This window comes from Thunnus thynnus, chromosome 20, assembly GCF_963924715.1.
Source record: "Thunnus thynnus chromosome 20, fThuThy2.1, whole genome shotgun sequence".
NCBI classification, from domain to species: Eukaryota; Metazoa; Chordata; class Actinopteri; order Scombriformes; family Scombridae; genus Thunnus; species Thunnus thynnus.
In genome coordinates, this window is record NC_089536.1 from 4,821,394 (window position 1) to 4,846,791 (window position 25,398).

Consider the following 25,398-nt stretch of genomic DNA (forward strand, 5'->3'; position numbering starts at 1 on the left):
ATATTACACAATATATTGGGCCAATATTTCATAGTTTAGTAATAAAGTCAAATGAAGAATATCTCCGCTAGACAAAAAGGTAATAATCTATCAATTATTAGGGAGCTCCCACTGAGCAAGATGTCATTTAGTTCATAGTTGAGGGAAAATCTAATGAGACTGTAGGATGGATGTTTTTTGCAGACATCATCACAGTAGTTTTTAAGAAGACCTGAACAGTAAAACCCAGCAGGTATTGCATCAGATGACCAGCAGCGCTTCTCATGGTAAAATATAGCTTCTCTTTGTCCCACATACATACTCGCCCACCCCCCCCCCCCCTCCCACATTGTAGGGGTTTGCTTGAGGCTTCACATAAATTAAAGTGACAAGCCCTTGTCTAGATGTTCCTTCCGTCTGTCCCAGTCCCCCTCTTCTGTTTTATAACTCTCCTTTTTTTTTTACCCCCCCCCTACCATGGATACACACCAGCATGCAGCTTCACTCCTTTCAGAATATTTACATCTGTGACCAACTCAAACACCTCTTCTTCTATCGCTGAGCGAGACTTTGCCGCCGCCGCAAATATTGCTGTTGTTAGGCTGAATCCTCAAAGGAGCAACATTTCAGCTTCTCGGGAGCGAATAAAAACGAATGTATGTTGTTCATGCTGCTGTTTTTTAAAATGAAATGAATGAAACTCTGGTTGGTGAAAAACCTTTGATTTCATTTCGCACCCCCGCACATCTGAAAACAAAGCTACTCTCTTGCTTTTTATAAATATACCGTATAAATGTATCCACATATACATGCAATTCAAGAACCAGTTTCTCATTAGATAATTAAATATATCAATGGCAATAAAGACTAGTGCTCATCCAGTGCAGTGTGCTGTTATTATATGCTGACTTTGATAAATTTCTAATAAAAAATATAGTGTATTCTGTAACTTGTTGTGCACATTTTATAAAGTTTCTTAACTGCAAACTAATGAGTTTAAGGTCTTGCTTCAGTGCTCCTTATAGGACCTTTACTGCACAGATCAATAATGACTGTAGACTCTTTCTGCCGAACACTACAGGTCATGTAATTTATAGTTTGCAACTAAAAGAAACAACCAACAGAAATGTGAACGGGAAATAAGAAGCTTGTTGTACACAGCATGTGAGAGTATACGCTATATGTACTGTGTCTGGGTGTCTATATGTACATTATTTCTATTCTAGTTATAACTGTGTAGTGAAGGTTAAGTACCTGAGAAGTGTCTCTGATGTCAGTGTCTTATCTGCTGTATTCTAGACCGAGAAAATTAAGTTAGAGACACTGATGATGTCAAAAAAAGTAATTAAATATATAGGTATAGTGACATATCTTTTCTCATATCATCTGCTTACTTTTTATACTGCAACATAGAAAGTACAAACCTTCAGAAAGTTCTTCAAAAATTACTTTTATATCAGAAACTTGTTCAGAAACAATTAAAGATATTAATGCTTTCCAAAAGTCTACTTTAATCTACAAGATAGAATTCAGTCTTATTTTCAACCAGATTCAACAGTCAGTCGTCTAATCTGCATCCTCAGCATCTCACTAACAATATGGAATATTACAGGGTTCAGAAAGCTGTGCTTGAAAACAGGGTTTTTTTATGTCTTACTGTATGTTTGTACCTCTAAATTCTGTGCTGCAACCTTGCACATATTCATACTTACAGGCTGAACATTTCAGTGTCTGCCTGCAAATCTGTTTTGCAGGTCTGTGCATTCAATTACAGGCTACAAGCCTGTATTCACAACCTGTGAGGCAAAAATACCAGAGCGGGTCTGTGTGTGCACGCATACACTGTTGACATATTACCTTCTTTATATGAAGAAGGTAATAAAGTCCTACAGAGCATGTAAAAAACACAAATAAGTTAGTGATTTTTATGTTTTAACCTATAGAACAGAAAGCTCTTCAGGGGGTTTTATCCTCTCGCTGCAGGTTCCTTTCCACTGTTATTTCTATCTGTCATTTGTATGATTTTAATTTGTGCAAATAAGTAAAGCTTTTTCTGTAACTTGATCACATTTCCTGATGCACCTTCACCAAGTTGGCTGTGCTTTATGTGTCAGTGGTCACAAGGGGGCAGTAAACCATTCCCCATACAAGAGGACATCTTTTCAGTTCATGTCACTGCTCCTTGAATGATTTTGACACATATGTGAGACAGCTCTGCTGTCATAAGCTGTAACAACAGGGGATGTTGCTGTTCAACTGTTTTTTTTTCTTTCCTCAGGGTTTCCAGAGTAGTTGCAATTGTTGGAATAGACAGATGTTACAGCTGTTCTCACAGGGGGTTTATTGCTAGAGGTGTGTTTGTGTTTTTGTATTGTCCTCATATGCGTGTGTGTTTGTGTAGAGAACAATAGGACTGTGTCACTGTGCGTATGCGTGTTTAGGGAGAAACAAGAGACAAACAAGGAGAACAGTGTTCTTTCTAGACATTAATATACTGTGCAAGGATGCTCAAGGACAGAATCAGTGCAGGGATGTTACTGCTGGAGCATTGTTGTCACACTCTCACTGCTGCTCACTTCACATGCCTCAAGGTCTAACCTATTAACTCCTGTGTGTTTACACAATACAGTGTGCTGTATTAGCACTCAACCTATCTCTTATTTACAGTGTAATGAACAAGTTAAAGCACCACAACACATCTGGTTATCCATTCTATCTCCTGTTGACTATAAATCATGTATACTTAACATTATTGCTGACCATTTTTTTATGTTTCTACATTGATTTTCCATCTTTCAGGCGGCCATTGCTTCTGTTTGTTTCAGTAAGCTATGGAAATGAACTTGCAGTGACTTGAAGCATACTGATATGTGTAATCCATCACAATGAACAATTTGTTGCCTTGAGTGTTTATTCGGGAGACTTTAAATTGTCGTGGTTGCAAGCAGGAACCATTTCCACTCCTCGGAGGTGCATTTTATGATGCTTTGAGAATTTATATTTATCTGTCAAAAAGTTCTGCATTGAATCAAATCTAAGAGACAAACAATAAGCAAACAAGGTTGTTAAAAAGATATAATGTGAGTTTGGTTGTATCTTGGATTAAAAATGTTGCTGTTCGCCAGTCGATTTTAATCTTAAGGTGATATTTAACTATTCTCATAAACTTCTTCTCTTGAAAGTCCTGCTCTGACTATAACTAAATGTTATTTTTTAGTTGTTGGAATATTGTCTAATGTTGTGTGTCCTCCTGTAACTGTTACTGTTAATGTAAAACAGGCACAATGCTATTTTCCAATAAACTCACTATAATAAACCTGCTATAAACTCAAATATTTTAATATTTGATCATCTGATATGACATAGTTGATATATGTTATAGTTATCTCACTGCTAACTCCTCCACTTCTTATCCGGCCCTCTCTCTTGTCTTTAAATCCTCCCCCCCGCCCCCCGTCCCTACACCCCCACTGCAGGTCGAGAGAAGAGAAAGGGTCCCATGATCTCTGCCGGTGATGCCGAGTTCCCGCGGGATTACCACACCCTGGCTGCCGGCGGCGGCGGCCGCGGGGCCCGGCGGTTCCCCGACAACAGCAACGGGGGGTTCACGTCATCCTCGCTGGACCGCCGGCACAACTCCGTGGCTGCCAAGAGCCTGGAGGCCCTGAACAGCATCCACAAGGCCGACATCGAGCGCCAACGAGACGCCCTCATGGATCTCCAGAAAAACAAGTACTCCAACAGCCCCGGCAGCATGTCGCAAGGCTCGGCCGCTGCTGGACGACAGGTAACTTCACAGTCCTGCAGCCGAGATGCTCTAATGTTTTGATATGGTAACATGAGTATTATTACAACTGAACCACTGGTGGTCGACTCCACACAACAAGCAACATACAGTATCTCACACTCAGTCAGTTAATTTACATAAAAACAGATCAAGGTTGGATTATTTTGATTATTTCCTCTCTTGAGAGCCAGCAGATATGTAGGACACCCCTGCAGCATTCCTTAATGTATGTATGTATGATGATATTGTTTATCATGGTGAGCACAAAGATTAGTTATTATTCATTATCAAAAATAAACTATAGTTTATGCATGGTTTGTTTGACAGTTAGTCACTACACAGTCCTTTGGGAATATAAAGAGAAAAAAAACGATGCACACTGATGGTTTTATCATTTAAACTGGCAACAAGGTGTCAGTCTGAACTGGCAATATACAGGATAATACATCATATAAGCTGTTATCATCATAGAAATACTGACGCTAAAACAAATAAAATATAAACTGTGTGTATAACAGACACACTAAGACAGTAAAGGATCAAACTAAGTCTTTTTATGCTTCATTATCCTGACTTTATGATGGAGTTTCATCATTCAGATATTAGCTTCGTTGGCAGCGAGGTGATGCTTTTTGTCGTTGTTTGTCTGTCTGGTTTTTTTTATGTTTCTCTCCACCAGTTTTTAAGTGAATTTTGAATATGTGCATAACAAGAGCTGAGTGGAAGTGTCTGAAAAGAAGGAAAAACATTGCAAAAAAAAAAAATGTTTATACTTGGATGTGATAAAGGCTGTTGTGAAACAAATGTCTTAAATACAGACAATCGCACATTCCTGGTGGATTACTCTGTAACTTGAACACTGAATTTCTACTGTCTATGCTGCAATCATCAGAAAAAAAGATAAAACGATTACTGCGGTGAAAACTTTCCACATTTCGATTCCAGATTAGGGTCCTTGTTGCACGTCAGACTTTCACAATCACAGTAGTGACTGAGTAAAAAGCACAATAGTGCTGGTTGTAGGTAGGAGATTTTACTCCTCCGTTCATAACGTGGTAACTCTCCTTTAATATCTCAGACCATTGTGGGTATGAAGTTAAATAAATAAATCAGGACATTTATGGGTATTAGTTGGAGTTTTTATGATTTCTTCACCAGTTTTATAAAGTATCTTGATTTGTCAGGTATTTAATTTGTTGGATTAGCTGAAAAAACACATCTGTATGTTTATTCTATCCATCCCAAAATGTTTTAAATTGACTTTCCAGAAAATGTACCTCATCAGGATATAAAACAATATTGCAATATAAAATCACATATACTGTAATAGATGATTTTATCCATGTTGTCCACTCCTACACTGGACACATGTGGATCAGAGGAGACAAATTAATTCATTAAAAAACACAAATTGATTTGTGGTTGGAAGCAACAATAAAAGTTTGTGATGTACCTGAATAACTGATGTTTAATTCTTGAATATATTTGCATAAAGGTTGTTAATGGAAAGCTCAGAAATTCACTTAAAACCTGTAAAACATTCAAATGGAAACGTAACTATTGTTAGCAGGATATATCAAAAACCTCAATAGAATTCAATCCTCTGTAAAGAGCCACACTGTTAGCTAAATCCTAATGGTGTGAAAATGGGTATTTTTTGAAAATGCACTCTCATATTTGAATAATCTTGCAGATACTCAAAGATGGTCTATAACTAGATGTGGTTAGATGCGGATCCAGACACACATTTCTATACAATAACAAATCTAGATGAGAGTGCAGCCTTGAGGGAGATATGAGCTCTCTGAGTGCTTTTTATTTCCACATGTGAACATTTTCTTCCTGGGGTACAATAACAGCACATTGGTAGACTTGGAAACCCACACAAGCACATTATGTGGCGAGATGCCTCCGGGGCATTACACAAACACACACACACACACACACACACACACACACACACACACACACACAGACACACACACACACACAGGCACAGTGGAGGTATTTTCACAACCAGCTCGCTGGGTCAGTAATGGGCACTTTTTTTATTGTTTATTCTCTGGCATACGGAGGAAAGGATTTAACCGAGACAGTGAGAAAAATGTCAGAATGTGAAATATTAAACTCTTCACTCCATCAAATCCTTTACCTCTCTGCTGTCTCTGCTGTTCATATTCTCTCTTTCATTCTGCCATCAATCACCACAGGCTCTGACTTGATACCTGAGACAGATGGTCACAACAGAACAGGCTGCTTCAGCTTCTCTCTGTGTTGCTCAAAGGAATAGTTTTGGAAAAAAATATGTTTATTTGCTTTCTTTTACCAGAGTGAGGCGAACTCATGTCTGTGCATTTTTAATTATGAAGCTGAGTCAGGATGTGTTTAGCTTAGCTTAGCATGAAGACTGCGGAAAAAGACACCTACTAATACCTCTGAGGCTGCATCTCAGCAGCAACAGTAAGCTGTAAGCATCAATAGGTTTCATCCGAGTGATTAACTGATATTTAATCAATACACAAACTAGAACTCATTGGTAGACAACAGTTTATCCCTCCATGGCGAGTCCCTGAACACAGGTTTTGGTCTCTGATGTTAGAGTTGTAATCAGACTCAATTTCCATTTTGTTTTCATTATTTAGTCTGAAGTTCAGTTTTCCTCTGAAAACAGCTGCCTGCTTCTGGAAATGATGCTGATGAGAGCGGCGAGAGTGAAAACAGTGAAGATGCTGCCAACAATGAGCTGAAAGATGTTAAAATGCTCAGTAGAGCTGAAGGGAAACTGCAGAGTCAGCTGATAATTCTGTTGGTTTGTCATTACAAGCTAAATCTTTCACATACATGTGATCATTGGATCCTTTTTTATGATGAAAAATATAGATCTTGAGCTTTAACATTTTTGGTTGGTCAAAGAAATATTGTTTACCGATTTCAAGAGCTTTAATTTCTATAAGTACAACAACCTGAACAGCTGCATTGATCTCATTCATGCTTGTTCCCAGTTATTTTGAAGACGACTCCATTCTTAATAGGTCAAAACTCCAGCAACACTTGTAGAATAATCTCTCTCTAGTGTTTTTAAAGTATGCCACATCAAATATAGTAATCAGTGACACCTCTTAGTTGCACTTTTCCGGTTTATGGACCAGATATGGTGTCACCCATGTCCCTTACTGGACACTCCCCTCACCTCTCTGCCAGTATGAAGCCACATGATCATATACTAGGGTTGTGACCGAATACAAATACGTTATTCAGCAAAGCACGAATAGGGTTTTTTTTTTTTTTTTTTTACAAATATTTGTTTCATACAAATATTTTAAAAATTATTTGTTTTTGGGAAAGAAAAAAAAACATGTCAAATAACAGCACACAGGTCAGTTACATCACTATCTCAGTCTCTCTGTTACGTCCATCAGCAGTTCTCAACGAGGGGAGTCACATCCATCTGCTACATGACGCACATTTCCTAATTTGGACATCACTTCCGGAGTTGGGGGTGTTCCCCAGAGGTAAAGCTGAGCTACTGACACATGCAAAGTCCTCCCGAGGGATAACCTGTTGTTCCACTTCTCCTTTCCACAAAGTTAGGTTGCAAAAAATAGGCAATAAATGAAAATTGTAAAGCAATAATCGCCTTTAATGTTCTTCCCTACACATTAAACGGTGTGCTTTTCATTTTTAAGCCTGTTTGTTCAAATACAAATACAAATACAAATAATTTTCCTGCCTTAACAAATACAGATACAAATACAAATAATACTGGGCCCTCTGCATCCCTATAACCTACCCATTTCTGTTGGTGCCCCACTGGCTGATATGTGTGTAGATGTATATGATTGGTTGTCCTTTATATTTTTTTTACCTTTTTGAATTTTTTTCTGCGTCATACCTACCCTATTTAAACCCTGATGAAGGCCACGAGCCGAAACACTTTGGTCTAAAAAATAAAGTTGTTCTATATTCTACAAGTGTTGCTGGAGTTTTGACCTCTTTAGACTTTCTTCCCTTCTCCGTGCACTTTGGAAGTAGGTGCCAGAGTTGTGCCAGAAACCCTTTCTCTGACCCCATTCTTGATGCCATAAAGTTCTGATTGGGTCGGTTGTTTTCCCAGCCAGGGACCCAGCGGTCAGTGAGCACAACGCCAGAACTATTTTAATCAACGGAAGAAACTGTGATTTGGGCATCGATTTAGAGGTCTGGAACCAGGAGAACATGACATTTCTGTCCATGTACAGATAAATCAAACAAAATATGTGCTAGAGATTTTAGAGGTGTTGGTCGGTATTACTTTTTACTTTAAAGAGTCAGACTAGCTGCTTCCACTCTTTATGCTGAGACTCCAGCTCTGTACTTAACACAGACATGACATTAATATTTATCTTCTCATCTCGCCAAAGGAAAGAAAGCAAACACATTCCCCCAAAATGTTGAGCTATTCCTTTAAGTCTGTCTCCCTTCTTGGTTCTCCCTCCAAACATTAGTCAGCTCTCTCTCTCTCTCTCTCTCCCCTCTCATCTCACCCGTCAAACTCCTCCTTCCTCTCCTCCCACTCTTTGCTTTCCATGTGCTGTGTCTATTTACCCACACGAGACCATCTATCTCCTGATGGAAAAGGGTGGACATAGAGAGAGAGAGAGAGCGAGAGAGAGAGATAGATAGAAACAGGTGGAGTCTGCTGTCGTCATGGTAACCCACCGTTTCCCATATAAGGCAACTGAGTGATATCATATGGTTGGCAATTTGGGCTTCGGAGGGAGGCACACGCTGTACTGAGTGAGAGGCAACAGCAGCGGGAGAGAGAACGAGCGACAGGGAGAGAGAGAAGGAAGGAGGGAGGTTTTTTTTTTTTAGCGTTTATGTCAGGGACGAGGGGCGAGAGAGAGTGGCAGAGGAAGTGAGAGAGAGAGAGAGAGAGAGAGAGAGAGAGGGAACAGGAGGAAGAGGAGGAGGGGCAGGAAGAGATGCTAACTGCCTCTTAGGCGCTACTACGGGTACCAGCGAGGGGGGACTCTAGCAGATCCTCAGGGCGCGGGAAAGACACCGAGCCGCAGTGAAAAAAAAGAAAAAAAAAAAAAAAAAAATGGACAGGGGGGAGGAGGAAGAGGGAGGCGTGTGGAGCGGGAGGATGCACCAGGCGGCCGATGTGCTCATTAAGTAGCAACGGTAAACTCTCTCTATCTCCCTGTCCTTGCATCCTCAGCTGAGACATTTCGCCGTCGCTCTGTGACTCTGCCATGACTGCGTGTGATGCTTCTGTCGCTGTGTGAGAGATGAACGAGCAGAGGCTGATGGAGTGATGTAAAGTGCAGGATTGTGTGTGTGTGTGTGTGTGTGTGTGTGTGTGTCTTCTTAATGTATGTAGAGTTTAGTACATATGATGTAAAGACAAGTAGACCTGATGAGCACACAACTCATCTCATCCTCTGTTTCTGTTTTAATGTGAGTGTGTATAACTAAGTGTGTGTGTGTGTGTGTGTGGTTTTTTTTTTAGGGGAGGGTCTGTTTCCTCCCGTGCAGTCAGGTGTTGTCCAGGTGTGTCTGTGCTGCCGCAGTGATGTGTGTTGTTCACGCACTGCATGTATGTGAGTGGTGCACATGTATGTGTGTGACAGCCTGTGTCAGGGTGAGAGGAAACACGGGGAGAAAAAAAAATGTTTGTGAACGCAATTAAAACTGTGTGAGTGAATGCACATGTGTTGGTGTGTGTTTGTGTGTGTGTGTTTTGGGGGGCTGGAGAGGAAGGAAGACAGACTCTGTAAGTGAGAGGAAAGGGAAAAAAAAAAAAAAGAGGGTGGGTACAAAGATGGCTACTTGGCATGCAGGTCAGGCATGCATGTCTCTCTGCTCATCCCTCTCTCTCTCTTGCTTTTTCTCTTTTTCTTTCCCCTTCTTTCTCCCCCTCTTCTCTCATAAGCCCTGTCTGTATCTGTGCATATGTGCACCTTGGGATTTCAGCTCAAGTGATTGAGAAATATTGCAGGCAGTAATCACTGAGTCACGGTGCATAGGGGGCCTGTTTGTGTTAGATGAGACAGGTTTTATGTTCTAAAAAATGTCCGCTTGTTGGTGCATTAAATTATTTGTGGAGTGACTTGGCGGTAGATTTTGCCATTTCCAATTTAAGGTGAATAAATGAAGCGGGTGGGTGATTACACAGTGCGCAGCGCTGTGAATGGTGAGATATATTAGGGATTATAACACAGTGGGTGCTTGACGTTCAGAATTATCAGCTGTTTGTTTCTGTCTCAACAGTTCTGACAGGAACCTGTGAGAAGGGTGATAATATAAACGCATTTTTCCCAGCTGTCAACTCAGAATGACAAAGCCGCAGCTTGCGAGTGCTTCAAATTTACAGGAGGTTACAGAGGTTGTTGGCTCTGTATCTTGAGAAATTATTACTGACGGGATTCTTATTCTTTTGCAAGGTTTAGGCAAAAAACTAAACTGGTGAGAAATTAATGCAAATAGGGCATTTATTTATTGGAAACTGTCAATTATAGGAAGGCAAATGGACAGTCTGCAGAAGTTCAGACAAATGTCAAACCTCGTGCGTCAAAATCTTTTCCAATATGTCAGAAAGCAGAATATGATGACAAATTAAAGGAAAAAACAACTATAATTGTCTTAGTGTGATGTTGGACCACCAGAACAGCTTAAGTGCTCCTTGGCATTGATACTACAGCCTCTGAACTCTTCTAGAGGGATGAACACCAGTCTTCCAAAAGATATTCCCTCATTTGGTGTTTTGATGATGGTGGTGGAGAGCGCTGTCTAAGACGTCGGTCCAAAATCTCCCATAGGTGTTCAACTGGGTTGAGATCTGGTGACTGTGAAGGCCATAGCATATGATTCATTTTCATACTCATCAAACCATTCAGTGAATTGGGGAATTGTCATCCTGCAGGAGACCACTTCCATCAGGATAGAAATGTTTCATCATAGGATAAAGGTGATCACTCAGAACTACTTGGCATTGATTTGTAGTGACCCTTCCCTCTAAGGGGACAAGTGGACCCAGACCATGCCAGTAAAATGCCCCCCAGAGCATAACAGATCCCCCACTGTAGGGGTCAAGCATTCAGACCTGTATTGTTCTCTTGGCATTCGCCTCACATCCACTCGCCCACTTGTAGAGAATATGGTGAAGGATGACTCATCTGACTATATCACTTTTTTTTCTCTGTAGACTAATGCTTATGGTTTTTGTACCACTGAACTCTCAAATGTGCACTCATCTTTGTAATGAGGGGTTTTTGCACTGCAATGCTACTATAATATTCCTACATAATTGTTGACAGACTGTTGTTGCTGACAGTCTGATCACGTCCTGCATTGACATTCTCAGTCACCTGAGGAAGAGTTGCTCTTAAGTTTGTCCTTACATATCACACTAATTGATCATGGCCATCAAATGTGCGCTGTTGTCCATGATTTCCAACCCTATTTGCTAACGTCTTCCCCATAGATCTAAATGCAGATTTCACTTTAGTCACTGGTCCTATTGTGACTGAAGCTCCTGCCTTCCGAGCCCCAACAATGAAACCTCTTTCAAAGTCATTTAGATATTTCTCTCTTGCCTTCTTGATACAAAATCAGAATAAACTGCGCCCGCTCAGCATTTAAATACATGCCACAGAGCGTGATTGGATGTTAATTGCTTAATTGTACCATGCAGTGCACCTGTGTAGAAGCATCTGCATTCGTTATGTTTCTCCACTCATTTATTCAGGTTTTTGCTTTAATCTGTAATCCGTCTGTTTATTTCTTTTGCCCTTCTGTCTGTAATTTACCTGTTGCAGACTAATGCATAGACTTTCATAACTACACCATAGCTAGAAGCACTTGTACAAACAGATTTGTTCTTAAGTGGCACATATGAGTTATTTAAGAGAATTTGTGGTATTTGTTAATTTCTCGCAATTAGAATTATGTTAGTATGAACAAAATTTATTCCAGAGCTGTCGTACGAGTCATGAACAGATGATCTGACTTTCTTAATCTGAGTAAATTTAGTTTAAATATGATATGATACTCTGTTCAGCATATTATCATCATCATGGCTGCCAATTTGAGTTTTGTTAGTTTTCGATTTGAAATGTTACAGATTCAGAGGCGTTGATTATGCTAATTATCTAATCTCAGGAACGTTGACTTCCTGGTGCAGATAAGAAAGTTTATTGAATCTCAGTTGGAATATTTGTTTGAGCAAATCTGACAGAAGCAAGAACGAGAAGTTTAGGATGAGAATACGGAAATGTTCTTGCATGAGGCTCAATCTCCGTTAAAGAGAGGGAGACATTGAGGAAGAGAAAAAGAAAACAAAACAGTGTCACACATCCTCGTTCGGCTTTATCAACAAATTGCCAATTTTCATTAGAGTCATCAAACCCTCCTAATTAAACTCTCTTTAATGAATCATTTCTTCAGTGTCGTTCTGCAGGGATTTCAACGCAAGATCAGCCAGAATTATCTATAACCTGCACATCTGTGTCAGAACAGACAGTCAAAAGTCACAAAAATAGTTAAAAAAAAAGGCCTGAATAGATTGAAATATGGCTCAGTATTATTGTTATGTAGCATGATGGTGTAAGATGTTAAGGAAACTGTAACATAAACGTAAAATAAACAGAAGCTTGATTATTTTGTTTCAGTTGTAGCGCAGTCGAGGTTAGTTTGGACACCGGTCTTTGGACGGGGGCCTACAAACCACACGGAGCTCCAAAATCTGGGTCACATCAGCCCACAGGGTTGTCGGTCTTTCTTTCCCAAAGTGTGTTTCTTCTATCCTGCTTCCTCTACTCCATATTCAAAAGAAAGTGAGATGAATTTCAGAAGTTTCTACTGAGATTTCCGGAGAGAGAGAGCGGAGGAAATATTGGGGATCCAGGCAGCTCCCAGAACAGCTGCTCAGACACATTAATTAAGAGTTCCACCTATGCCTTAGTTTAATTATGGAGGGAATATGTATTTTCAGAAGCTCTCACAGCGTATGTGGTGGAATTTAAGCAACATTAAGACACCTATGCTCTCCTTTTAAGAGCGAGACTTAAAAGTGCAAGTCAGTGTTTGACAGTGGTTTGACACTTTTTGCTTAAATGGTTGCGAAGCATTTGTTGTGACATTTATTTGAGGATTTGTTGACGCTCTTTGGTTCAAGACACTGCAACCAAATAACAGCTGCGAGTGAAACGGTGGCTTGCAAACAATCCACTCGCATCCCTTCAACATTTTTTTATATGAGTTTTACATGATAAATGTTTTTTGGTTGCCACAAGAAAAAAAAAGTGTTGCGAAACTATGATTCTTAGTATGGAAAGCATCAGTTCTCTCTGTGATGTGATGGGTCAGACTCAGAGGTTTCTTTGTGATAATGTAGACTGTAGTTGGTGGTTGGAGAACTTCTCAGCTGCTCCTCACTTCTGTCCCTTCCTTTTCATACCGATAAGCTCACGATGGAGCTTCATCGTTTGTTCCTTTAACCTTTTATTTGTCATCATGTGTCAGATGTGATATCAGACTCTGCTACGAGGCAAATTGGCCGCGATGAGATCTATACATCATTCGATTACCGTTGACTCAACCTCTAACAGATGTCTGCGTTCATTCAAATACTGTAGACAGATCTGTTGTCAGGCTATCGACAGTACATAAGTTATATTCATACCTGACATAAGCTGTGATGTATAGAAGCAGCCATCTTGTTATAAATAGGAGCAGCCAGATCCAAACATCCTCTTCTTTCTAGAGGCAAATCCTGCACCATCATGTCTGGTTAATTGATTGGTTTTAAGATTACTGTTGCCTCTTGTTTTGAAGCATAGATCTTTAATAAAAACAGACTCGGGGTGTTTTTATTTGTCAATAGCAGGCTAGTTTTGTATTTTAGCTTTGCACGTCTTCAACTAGATCATGAAATTATGATGTGCCTACAACATCAGACGTTACTGACATGATTTGAACAGGCAGTAATGATGAGTGGTGTAGAGTTATTACTGCTGTTGATAATGAAACTTTAAAGGGGACATATTATGCTATTTTCATCCTGTTATGATGTCAGATGTTAAACATGGTTAAAGTCCTAAAACTTGAGGTGACAGTTTGTAAAAATGAAAAGTCAAAAGGCCAAGTTTCAGCCTGTTCTGAACGCTTCGTTTGCAGTGGGTTTTTTTATACTTTCCCATCTCGTCAAGCATAAACAGCTGTCTGTTTTACAATCTTTGTTGCTGAGGTTACTGGTATTGTTTACTCTGATATTTCAGATCTGATTCTGGCTCGAACATGTACGGATGTATATGACAAGTTGACATTTCAAGCAAAGAATGAGACTGCTGCTGTAGTTTGTTTATGTAGCCTCTGAAGCTTCCTGAGGCTGACCAATCAGAACAGAGGGGGCTCATCGGGAGGCGGGTCTTAAAGAGACAGGAGCTAAAACAGCCTGTTTCAGACAGAGGCTGAACCGAGGGGCTGCTTAAAGCCAGGTTAAGATAAATAAGGAGTTTTTCACTGTAAATCATGCAAAGATATTCTAGTTGACCCCCAGAATATAAATATGGACCTGGAAATGTGCATGATATGTCCCCTTTAACTACAAAATCAAATTTTTAATAGAAGTGTCAGTTGTCATTGACGGTATCATCTTGCTGCTTTAACATGAAGGACCACAATGGAAACAATTTGACCAATAGTTTGGTTCATGGCCATACCTAGATACAGTCTCACTGAGCTGCAGGCATGGCTGTAGATTCACAGTCTTTAGTCTTTTTATAATGCATCTGGATCTGCATCAAAGTACACATAGTGAAGAGAATCATAGGACGCAATTATTTTTTTTTATTCAAATGGTGCAGTAAGTTCAGTAGTTCACAAAACTGTGAAATATCTTTTAATGATAATTAAACCGTTGACAGGTCTTAGAGATATTTTGCTAAATAAACAAATGGGGCTGAAAACTAAACTAAACTAAAGTAGAAAGAAATCTGAAGAATAACTGCATTGCACACTACAATAAAGCCTTGTATGGGCCACGCAAGGCCACCTCTCTTGGAGTACAGCCGTCCATTATGTCTCTTTCACACCTTTTTTTTCTCACTGGTGTCAGGATTTAAAGACTCTGAATGGAAGCATGCAGAGACCTTGTGTTCAGATCCGCTTCAATACATTCATCGAAGATGAGTGGAAATCACTCAGGAAATAGTGTTGCTGTTTTCAGTTTTACACAAGATAACCTTTCATTCAGGAGAAATTGAAAGAATCTGGAGCAGGTTGCAAACCAGTCATGACTAAAGGTGAACCTGAAAGTGCAACATAGTTTAAGAGTATGTGGATGAAACCACAAGCATTAATCTGCTGCTCTAACAGCCTCCACTCCTCCAGTTTCAGACTTTCCACCAGATCTCTGAATCTGGCTGCAGGGATTTGCTCTTGTTCAGCCACAAGAGCATTAGTGAGATCCAACACTGATGTCGGGTGATGAGTCCTGACTCGTAATCGGTGTTCCGTTTCATCCCAAAGGTGGTGGATTGGATTGAGGTCAGGACTCTGTCTGTGCAGGCCAGTCAAGTTGGGGAAAAAACATTCCCTTTGAACCTGGCTGTCACAAAATATCATTGTACTGTCTGCTGAAGCATTAAGATTTACCTTCATTGACCGATTATAAGCGTTACTTTCCTAGCTACCACAGTCAATAATTGGTGATTTCTTTAAATCAGGGAAAGTGTCACAAGGACTTCAGGATGGTGAGACTTTATTTGAAGATAATTGATAAGTATGTGAGAAGCCCAATCATCTCACAGTGAAGGCTGTTCAGCTTCCTGCTGCATGATAAACTTACAAAACAACACTGCTCCTGCTCCTCTCTATAGCTTATAATGTTTGTAAGCATTAAAAAATTCACTCTATATTTAAGAATTTCCATTAAAAGACCAAAAAACAACAATGAACTGATCCACTAACAAGTATTGTCTGTATATCCAAAGCCTGATACATGTTATTCCTCTGTTGTTGTCCAAAAACAAATCAATCAAAAACATGATGGCATGACATATTACCATAAACACACACTGTAGTTTTTATTCTGACTCAATCCCACACACACCGTCCTGCTGTTGCACATAATCACTGGTTCACCGAATGTGGATTAATCTGCAACTGAAAACAGTCTCAAACAAATGCACTTTTTCCTCCTGTTTGAGTAACGTTTGCTAAAATCTACAGTGCCCAGCTGTTGTATGACACTATATATTTGTGACCTGTTTTTCAAAGATTTACATCTGGCTGAAAGCCACAGGCTGGATAAGTTGGAAATATAGAGAGAATGGCAAACTCATTGTCGGTTTTGGCGTTTTTTATGGGATTTGCATATTGCCAGCTTTATCCTTTAATGTAGGCATTTGGCAGCTGAGGCATTAGAAGGGAAATAAGTTTGAGTTTATGCTGAGTATATTAAGGAAAAGGGTCAGTGCTTTGAATCAGTCAATCATAACAAACCAAACCATGAAAAACAGCCCCAAACCAAAAGTATACAAGTATATGAATAGTGTTGTCCACATACTTTTGGCCACAAAGTGGATGAACATATTAATTACGGGGCATCAACTGAATGTCACGGATGAGCACGCATGCAGCTTCAGTAGCTGTATCTTAAAGAATCAGAGGAACATTGACCTGAATGTTGGCTTCCTCCCAGATAAAGTGAAAATGGCAGCGTCTTAATCCAGTGTCTGTGCATCGCTTTAATCCCGCTGCTGGGTCCACGCCAGCCAACTCTGCATTTAGGGAGAGTGTGAGGCTGAATTTAGGAGGCTGCCTGCATCATTAGTGTGTTAGAAGTCACTGTAAACATTTGATTAACTGCCGAGAAGCAATTACAAGCAATTAAAGTCCTATTATGATGGCAGTGAAGGACAACGTAAATTAATCTGGCTATCATCACAATAATTATCATCAATTATCATTTTCTCACCGAGCTTAATGTATAAAAAAGTAGACCATTCATTGGTTTGTTTGCTTAAGCTTTGCTATGATTTGTGGGTCATTTTAAGCATAGTAGTGTAGACGTTTTGGGGCGTACCGCACTTGCTGCTTAAAATAACGTAAGCATTAAAGCTCTTAAACTTTATTAGTCACACTTTGTGGTATCGCTTACATATCTCCACATGGGAGTTCAGTGACAAAGCATTTTCCTCTCAGTGCTGTTTCTATCCAGTCTTTTATACTGTGGTGTTTTGCAGCTTAACACATGAGCAAAATGTCTCACACTCGGTCTTTTTTCCCCTTCTTTTACCCTCCCCGTCCCTTTTCTGTCTCCTTTGCTCTTTGTTTTTCTCCCCCCACCCCTCCTAGCAACAACCAAACTACTGGAGCTTCAAGGTCAGTGCCAATATTGTGTTTGTGTTTCAGCGTAAATCTGTGCCTCTGTGTGGATTTGTCTCTAATAGGATAACTCTCCATTGTGTCTTTGCATGCCCGCTTGCCTCTTCTCCATTGCATTTAGTGTTGGTCACATGTTGGCACACACATTTTGTGTTTAACTCTGCACCAAGGTTGGATTGCTCTTGTACTGCATGCTGTGACATTTCTGTCTCAGCAAGTTAACCGAATTCTTGACTACAAATGGAGATTAACCAGTGGCAGGCAGGAAAATCCCCCTTTTTTTCTGTCTTGGGGTTAGTGTAAATGCTGTTTGAATTGGGTAACATTTCTGTCCAACTGACTACTGTTACAGTACTAATAACTCAGTACAGCCACTTTCTAATGACTGTACTCATAGTGTGGTTATTGTAATTATTGAACAAAATATGCTGGTTTCCTGCACAAAGTTCAGTTTAGCCAGAAAGCTGCTGGTTGGAGCTCAGATTTCTGTTGCTGTTTCCAAAATCCTCTGTCTATAAAGAAGCTGCACAGAGCTCATCATAACCTGTTTCCAGACCTCTGGATCACTGCCCACATCTCCAATCTTGTCAGTGATTCAAATAGGTCTGATATTGTGCTCATTGACTACTGTTTCCCTGGTTGTAAAAAGTATACTAAGCTAATCAGAGCTTTGTAGGCAGGATGCACAGTGGGAACATTATCTTCATGTGCCATAGTGAGATTGATGCAGGTGTGCAGGTTGTTACAAGTCAACTTACATAAAACAACAATTCTTAAATTGGCATATTTCTTTGATTGCTGAGGAAAAAGTTAATCGCTCCTTGCAATCACTACCACAGCTTCTGTGTCGACTCTATAATTACGCTGTTGCGATGAATATGTCACTCATGATTGATTGTTTGGATGACTGAAACAAGATTAAATAATGCTCTCTTACCAAACAGAAATGTGCTAACATCAATATGAACTGAATAAAAAAAGAAATGGCCAAGTCTGATTATCAGGCTGAGCTCAGCAAGTGTTCAGTCATGCTAGCAGCAATGGTCATTGGGTTGTTTGGTCCACCATTTGAGTCCAGACTCAAATATCTCAACAACTCTCAGACATATTTCCATTAAACTTAGCACAGACTTTCATGGCCCTGAGAAGCTGAAATACTAGTGACTTTGGTGATTTTGTGTCTTTTCCTCTAGCGCCACCACTAGCTCAAATGTTTCACTTATCCTGTGAAATATCTCAAAATGTTCTTGATAAGTAGGATCAAAGTTTTGTACACACAAATTCACATTCATGGTTCCCAGACGACGAATCCTAAAGACTTTGATGATCTGCTGACATTTCCTCCAGTGCTACCATGAGGTTGACATTTTTGGTTTTGAGTGATCTGTCTCAACAACTGTTGGTTGAATTGCCATGAAATTTGGTACAGATGTTCATTTCTCTCACAGGATGAATTGTGATGCCTGACGTTTCATCTAGCGCCATCATCCATTTCTTCCCCCAAGTACTGCATATGCTTGCTGTGCAATATGTACATTTTTTACTCCAATTCAAGCACAGCAGAGGTGTTAAGTTGTACTTACTTTGCTTCACTTGCAAGTTTGACTGCTTTCAGCCTTCAGGGCAGTTACACCTGGTTTATTTGATTAGCTAAAGAAGAGCTTCTGAGCAGTCCCAAGTGTAGTTATGGAGACAGCTGTGAAAGTGATGTGTGTGTCAGTGGTGAAAGATTATCCATGCCCTCTTATTTCTTACGGTAATATTAATGTAATCCATACTGTATGACAACGTTTACTTTACCTAGTGACAGAAAATACGGGAGATGGGATTAGCTGACGTGAAGCAAACAAACCTGAGCCAAATTTTAAGCCCACGTTGTTGCAAACACATGGTCTGCCTCCAGGATTTTTTTTGAACCACTCGGGTACCTCTGATGGTGTGCCCACATTGAATCAAAATGAAACCTAATTTTCAGTTGGAGTCAGATTTTTTTTTACTAAGCACTGGCAAGGCTGGGATGTAAATAGTGTGAAATGTGAAATGCACAAGTTAATCTGAAAATGGGGCCATTAGTGGTCATCAGTCAGTGCCAGCTTCAAGTTATCTCTTTTTAATAGTTTGTGGTTACAGCTTTAGCTCTACTGACTGGTTTCAAGTTTCCAAATTGCAGAGCTTGAATCTATTTATGTGAAAATAGTAACGCAAACAGAAATTGCTGAGTGAGTCCACACCAGGTGTGCTTGGACTACATTTAGTAAAGTCAGGAGTGTTTACTCCTTCAGTTGTGTTATTTGGGCATGTGAGAGATTTTGAGTGTGAACCAATTAACGGGCAAGCTGCTGTGTGGTTTATTACGAGTGAGAATGTAATCCTACCAATTACAGGGAGGAATGTATGTTTGTTTGTCATGGCTGGTCTGTGTGGTTTTATGGGTATACGGAGTATAATGAGCATCTGAGCTCATGTGAATTTGTTTATGGAGTCGGTTCATCCAACTGATGAGAAAATACATATTTTCTCATTTACTGCTGGTTGTGTCTTGCCGTGCAGATTGTCGCCATCACAGTACAATGGAGGTAAATGGAATCTTGTTTGGTGTCCTCGCAGCGTTGAAAAGTTACATTTAAAGAACAGAAACGATGTACTTGTTACTCTGGAGGATCCACAGTCCTAACTATCAACCATTTTCATGGGGACTATTTCTTTGCTAGAAAGTAGTTCCTGTGAAAATTTATAATTCAAAACCAGAGCAAATGAAACCAAAAGTATCTGTGTGGCTAAATACCACTACAGGTATGTGAGAATTTATGTAATCTGTATTCAACAATCCTTTAAAATAAAAAAAAAAATTAAATATTTTCAACTGGCTCAGTTAAGAGAAGCAAAACGTGGATTTCAACCTAAAATGTAATATCAGTGTTTCCCTCTCAGCTTAACAAACTAATACCAAGGCTCAGTTGTGAGCAACAAATTGCCACACTGCATCATTAGACTTTAGTACATTAAGCTCATTGAACAGACCCTTCTGACCCTTACCTCACTGTAGCGTGAGGAAGATTGTAGTGTTGTGCATCTGCAGACCTTGAGCACTTACCACAGCTTACATCATCTTAAACCATAAAATTACTTGATATTCTGGATCCTTGCATGCTCATTGCTGATGCAGCGAATATAAACACTGCCAAGGATTCTCTGAAACGGAACAATAGAAGTGCTGCTTCTGTAGAAGCAAATGAAACACAACATGATTCATAGATATTTTACAGTTTGCACTATTAAAATGTTAAAATATTAACATATATTGGATACAGTGATGTATCTTATTCCTCTGTGCCATAGAGCTCCATTAGAAACACATCAATGAGTCACACTGTTCCACTGGGTGACATGTTCCTTCATTACCATGAACATAGACTGTAGTTTATTTATAACATATAAGCATCTCGCTGAATAAGGTTACAAATTTAAACATTTAAGCATTTTAACAGCTATCCAAATAAAAGGCTAGTGACTAAGTAAACTAAGTAAAAATGTAAGATGACGCTACACCAATAAAAAATCTATGCAGTTAAATTTAAAAGAACATTAAATATACATGCAAGGATGAAAAGTATCAATTAAAAAAAAATTTTATACTATGGGTTTTCAAAAAACAGTTACAGAGCTGGCTAACCTGTAAAACTAGCACCCTAAATGTGTATTAATCCACAGCTGAAAATAGTCCCAGTTTCCTCTTGTTTGAGTAACACCTACTAAAAACTACAGTGACAAGCTGCTGTAGGAAATCACTGAGCCCTTTTTAAAAAATTAAATAACATATTTGACAACTATTTTATTTTTTCAGTAGGAACAAATGAATTCTGACTGAGCTTCACATACAGAGAAGAGAAGTTATAATGTATTGAGAGACGGACTAACATATTGTTGTCGTTGGTCTTTTCATCGGATTTTTTAACGATTTACAGGTTTATATTTTTAATCTGGGACTCTCTAATATCTTTGCATGATTTACAGTTTAAAAAACTAAATTTTAACTCATACTGGGAACATATTCTGCACATTTCCAGGTCCATATTTATATTCTGGGGGTCAACTAGAATATCTTTGCATGATTTACAGTTAAAAACTCCTTATTTATCTTATACTGGTTCTTTATGCAGCCCCTCAGTTCAGCCTCCGTCTGAAACAGGCCGGTTTAGCTCCTGTCTCTTTTAGGCCCCCCTCCTGATGAACCCACTCTGTTCTGATTGGCCAGCTTCAGGAAGCTGCCCCTCAGGAAACAACTTCAACAAACCCTGAAACAAACTAGTATCAGGATTTCACTACTTTTTCTTGTTCTTTACTAGAAATGTCAACCTCTCTAATCCAGTACCAGTTTGAGCCAAAATCCAAGAGTGGACAAGGCAACCAAAACAAAAACATTAGCAACAAAGGCTACGAAACAGACTGCTGTTTATGGGCATGTGAGCCGACATCAGCTCACCAGCAAGGTAGAAAAAACCATTGCAAACGAAGCGTGCAGAGCAGGATGAAGCCCTGAGTTTTGACTTGCAGGGAACATTTCTACATACAGATGGGTGACAAATTCAAGGAAAAACCAACATGATGTGTTTCAGTAAAGAGTCAGTCCAGCCTCCAGAACAGCTTCAGCACTCCTCGCCAAGTCTGTGGAACTCTATTGGAGGGATGAACAACATTCCTCCACAAGATATTTTTGCATTTATATATACAACCTTTATTTTATCAGCTACTCTCACTGAGATTGCAAGAGAGACCTGAGTACAGCAGATAGAAAAAAAAACAAACATAGCCAGACGTAACAAAGGTCATGTGTTCCTTTTTGTTATATACAGTAGCAGCAATTTTCTCAGTACCTTCTCAGTTTAGCTGGTGACAGACACACACACACACACGCTGGCTTTTTTTCAATTCACCCCATTTGTTGCTGGTCTGCAGCTCGTACAGGATTGGTTATCGCTCCCCTTCCTCTCAGGGAGTCGGGGAGTCTCGCCTCCTCTTCTGATGCAATAGAAACCCCTGCAGCAGTGCACTGCTGTGCTCATGTGTGTGAGGGTGTGTGTGTGTTTAATACCGTAGTCCCCCCGCTGCTCCACTTTGATGTTTCATTGGTTTGCCAGCTCACTAAATGCACACACAGGCATGGCTGATACCCACATTGCAAAAACACATCATAGATTAGCAAACAATTATGTTAGACACAGGCACGCAGGCATTTTCATGCACACATGGACTTCCAATGCAGTGGTCATGGAAACTGTAAATATGGATGAAATGTGTGTGTGTGTATATTTACTCACATTTCCCTCTCGCATGTTCCCCAACATCCTCAAACCAAACAAAAAGAAGGGATTGTGCGCTTGCCCATGGGGGTGAACATAGATTCATACACCAGCCTGCTGCTGCTGCTGTTGCCACTGACAGTGTCAAAAATACAATGGAGCCGAGTGCTGCATAATTATCTCCTTTTCATTGCTCCCAGCCTCACTTATACAAATATTAATACTCCATTTTTGCGTCTCTTGTGCTCTTGTCTTTTTGTCTGGAGTGGCCAAAGTAATCACGGTCTATTGTCTTCGCTGTTCGCCTCAGTGCTGAATTTGGATGAATGTACCATACTGTGGGTTTAGACTTGGGAAAGGGGATCCTATTGAAGTTGTCTCCAGTTTTCCAATTATTCACCAGCCATCTTCATTTCCGAGGGCATTATAATGGAGCCTATTGCTTGTAGGATTTTTTCTTGTTTGTTAATGTAACCATAGTGACAAAGCAGATAGAGGGTTAATTAAAGGGGGGTATCACTGGGTTGTAGTTTGTAAGGGGTATCCCCTCTCCTTATAATGTAATATACCACCATACACAGCACTGCTTTACATTACACATTAACATATTATATCATAGCCAGGATAAGAGCTTTGTCTTCTTGACATGTAATGACACAGAGGTGTGATGACTTAGAAATATGAGACAGATGATTGAGCAGTGGCAGATTTAGAATGAGTATAATAGTTTTTTAAAGCAAAAAAGCCAAATATTTTGTAGCTTCAGCTTTCCAATTAAGAGGATTTGCAGCTTTCCTTTGTCTTTTGTAATAATAAACTTTACTTTATTGGCTCGAACATAAGACAACTCTGACCATAAGATGAGCTCCGTACTTTCTGTACGGCTCAAACGACATGTTTTAAAAGGCTCAGTTATTTCCTTAAACAGCTGGGCACTGTAGCTTTTTACAGACATTACTCAAACAAGAGGAAACTATTCATTTGTTAGTGACTATTTTCAGCTGTTGGGAAAGTTTCCCTAAGATACTATTTATTCAAGGAGAAGCAAGTCCTCATCATTGAAACATTTTCTCTTGTAAAAGTACATAAATGTAAGTGTGTAGCTGTATCAGTCACACACTCTCAGCAGTAATTCTTGACATATCGGTCCGCAATTTATTTCTGCAGTAAAGATGTCGAGAAACATTTCGGCATCATTCTCACCCATTATGAATTTATTTCCTCAGTGGCAGGAAAAACACGATAAACAAGCCTTCAGAAACTGCAGGTTAAACTGAGCTAACCAAACAAGTTAGTGCTGACTGCCTCTAACAGACTCACTATAAACAGACTTGAAGAAACTCACTAGCCTAGCAATATTAAGGCTACAAACAACCCATAATGCATCACTCTCTGTAGGAGCTGGTGTTACAGCACTACTCACATAACATGTAAACACGTAATTGTCTCCTCCTCGAATATACTAAGGTGATATCTTTAGTCTGGAAGTGTTGATCGGACAAAACAAGCAATCTCATACCATCATGGTCACTACTTTCTTACATTTTATGGACAAAACAGTTGATTAATTAATCAAGAAGATGCTGTGAATGAAAGTAATCATTAGCTGCAGCCTAAAGAGGATTGATTTTCCTGGTTCATAACACAGTTGTATGCAAAAGTTTGGGCACCCCTTGACAAATAACATATTTGGTGATTTTTTAACTGGAGAGATGTATCAGCTCATTAGGCCTGAGGCATGTCAACAGTTGTCATTAGGAAATGTCAGCCGGTGCCAATTTCAAAACTTTACAAATACTCTGACTCTTCAAACCGTGTGCAAACACTCAGCAACCGTGAGTTCCTCTAAATAGATAAGAATCTGAAAATTAAAGTTATTGATGCTCACAATGCAGGGGAAGGGTACAAGAAGATAGCAAAGCGTTGTCAGCCTGCGGTTTCCACAGGACGAAATTTAATGAAGAGACGGCAGTTTAGGGGAACTGTAGAGGTCAAGATGAGATCTGGAAGACCAAGAAACCTCTCGGAGAGAACTGCTCATATGCTGGTCAGAAAGGTAAATCAAAACCTCCGTTTGACTGTAAAAAACCTGCAGGACTCAGGAGTGAGGGTGCAGCGTTCCACTGTGCAGCGATGTTCCCACAAACAAGACGTTCATTGAAGAGTCAGTAGAAGAAAACCTTACGTGCGTCCTCATCATAAAATCCAACGTCAGAAGTTTGCAACGGAACATCTGCAGAAGCCTGACGGGTTTTGGAAACAAGCGCTGTGGGTGATGAAGTTAAAATAGAATCTTTGGCCACAATCAGCAAAGGTATGTTGTTTGTAGAAAAAAGGAGCAGCATTTCATGATAAGAACACCTTGCCAACTGTTAAACATAGAGGTGGATCTATCATGCTTTGGGGTTGTTTTGCAGTCAGTGGCACAGGAAATTTCGCGCGGGTGGAGGGAAGAATGGATTCCACTAAATACCAGCAAATTCTGGAAGCAAACATCACACCGTTTGTAAAAAAAAAAAAAAAAAAAAAAAAAGCTGAAGCTGAAAAGAGGATGGCTTCTATAACAGGATAATGATCCTAAACATACCTCGAAATTCACCATGGACTACCTCAAGAGACAAAGGTTTTGGAATGGCCCTCACAGTCCCCCCTGACTTTAGCATAATTGAAAATCTGTGGGTAGATCTTAAAAGAGCTGTGCATTAAAGTCGACCCAATATTATTGCAGAAATAGAAGCCTCTTGAAAAGAGGAATGGGAGAAAATCCCAAATACAAGAACTGAAAGACTTCTAGCTGGCAACAGAATGTGTTTATAAGCTGATATCTGCCAGAGGGGATGTTACTAAGTACCAACTATGTAGGCTGCCCAATTTTTTTCACATGCCATAATGATGTTTTTATTTAATTTTTTTTTTGTTCAGTACATGACATAAAAAGTATCTATTCATTAATGTTTG

The 25,398-nt window shown here is 39.7% G+C and overlaps 1 protein-coding gene across 7 annotated transcripts in view; it reads left to right on the forward strand.

Annotated features, from left to right (window-relative positions):
- The window catches only part of srcin1b (SRC kinase signaling inhibitor 1b), a 126,789-nt gene that overhangs the window by 51,127 nt on the left and 50,264 nt on the right, over nucleotides 1–25,398 (forward strand). For 5 of the 7 annotated variants that reach the window (XM_067575962.1, XM_067575964.1, XM_067575963.1 and 2 more), the window contains 2 exons: nucleotides 3,456–3,766; nucleotides 17,111–17,137. In XM_067575962.1, the coding sequence (XP_067432063.1) occupies nucleotides 3,479–3,766; nucleotides 17,111–17,137 (315 nt within the window). In that variant the 5' untranslated portion in view covers nucleotides 3,456–3,478. Of the gene's footprint in view, nucleotides 1–3,455; nucleotides 3,767–8,428; nucleotides 8,933–17,110; nucleotides 17,138–25,398 lie in introns of those variants that run through there. The other 2 variants (XM_067575965.1, XM_067575968.1) reach the window with 2 other exon arrangements.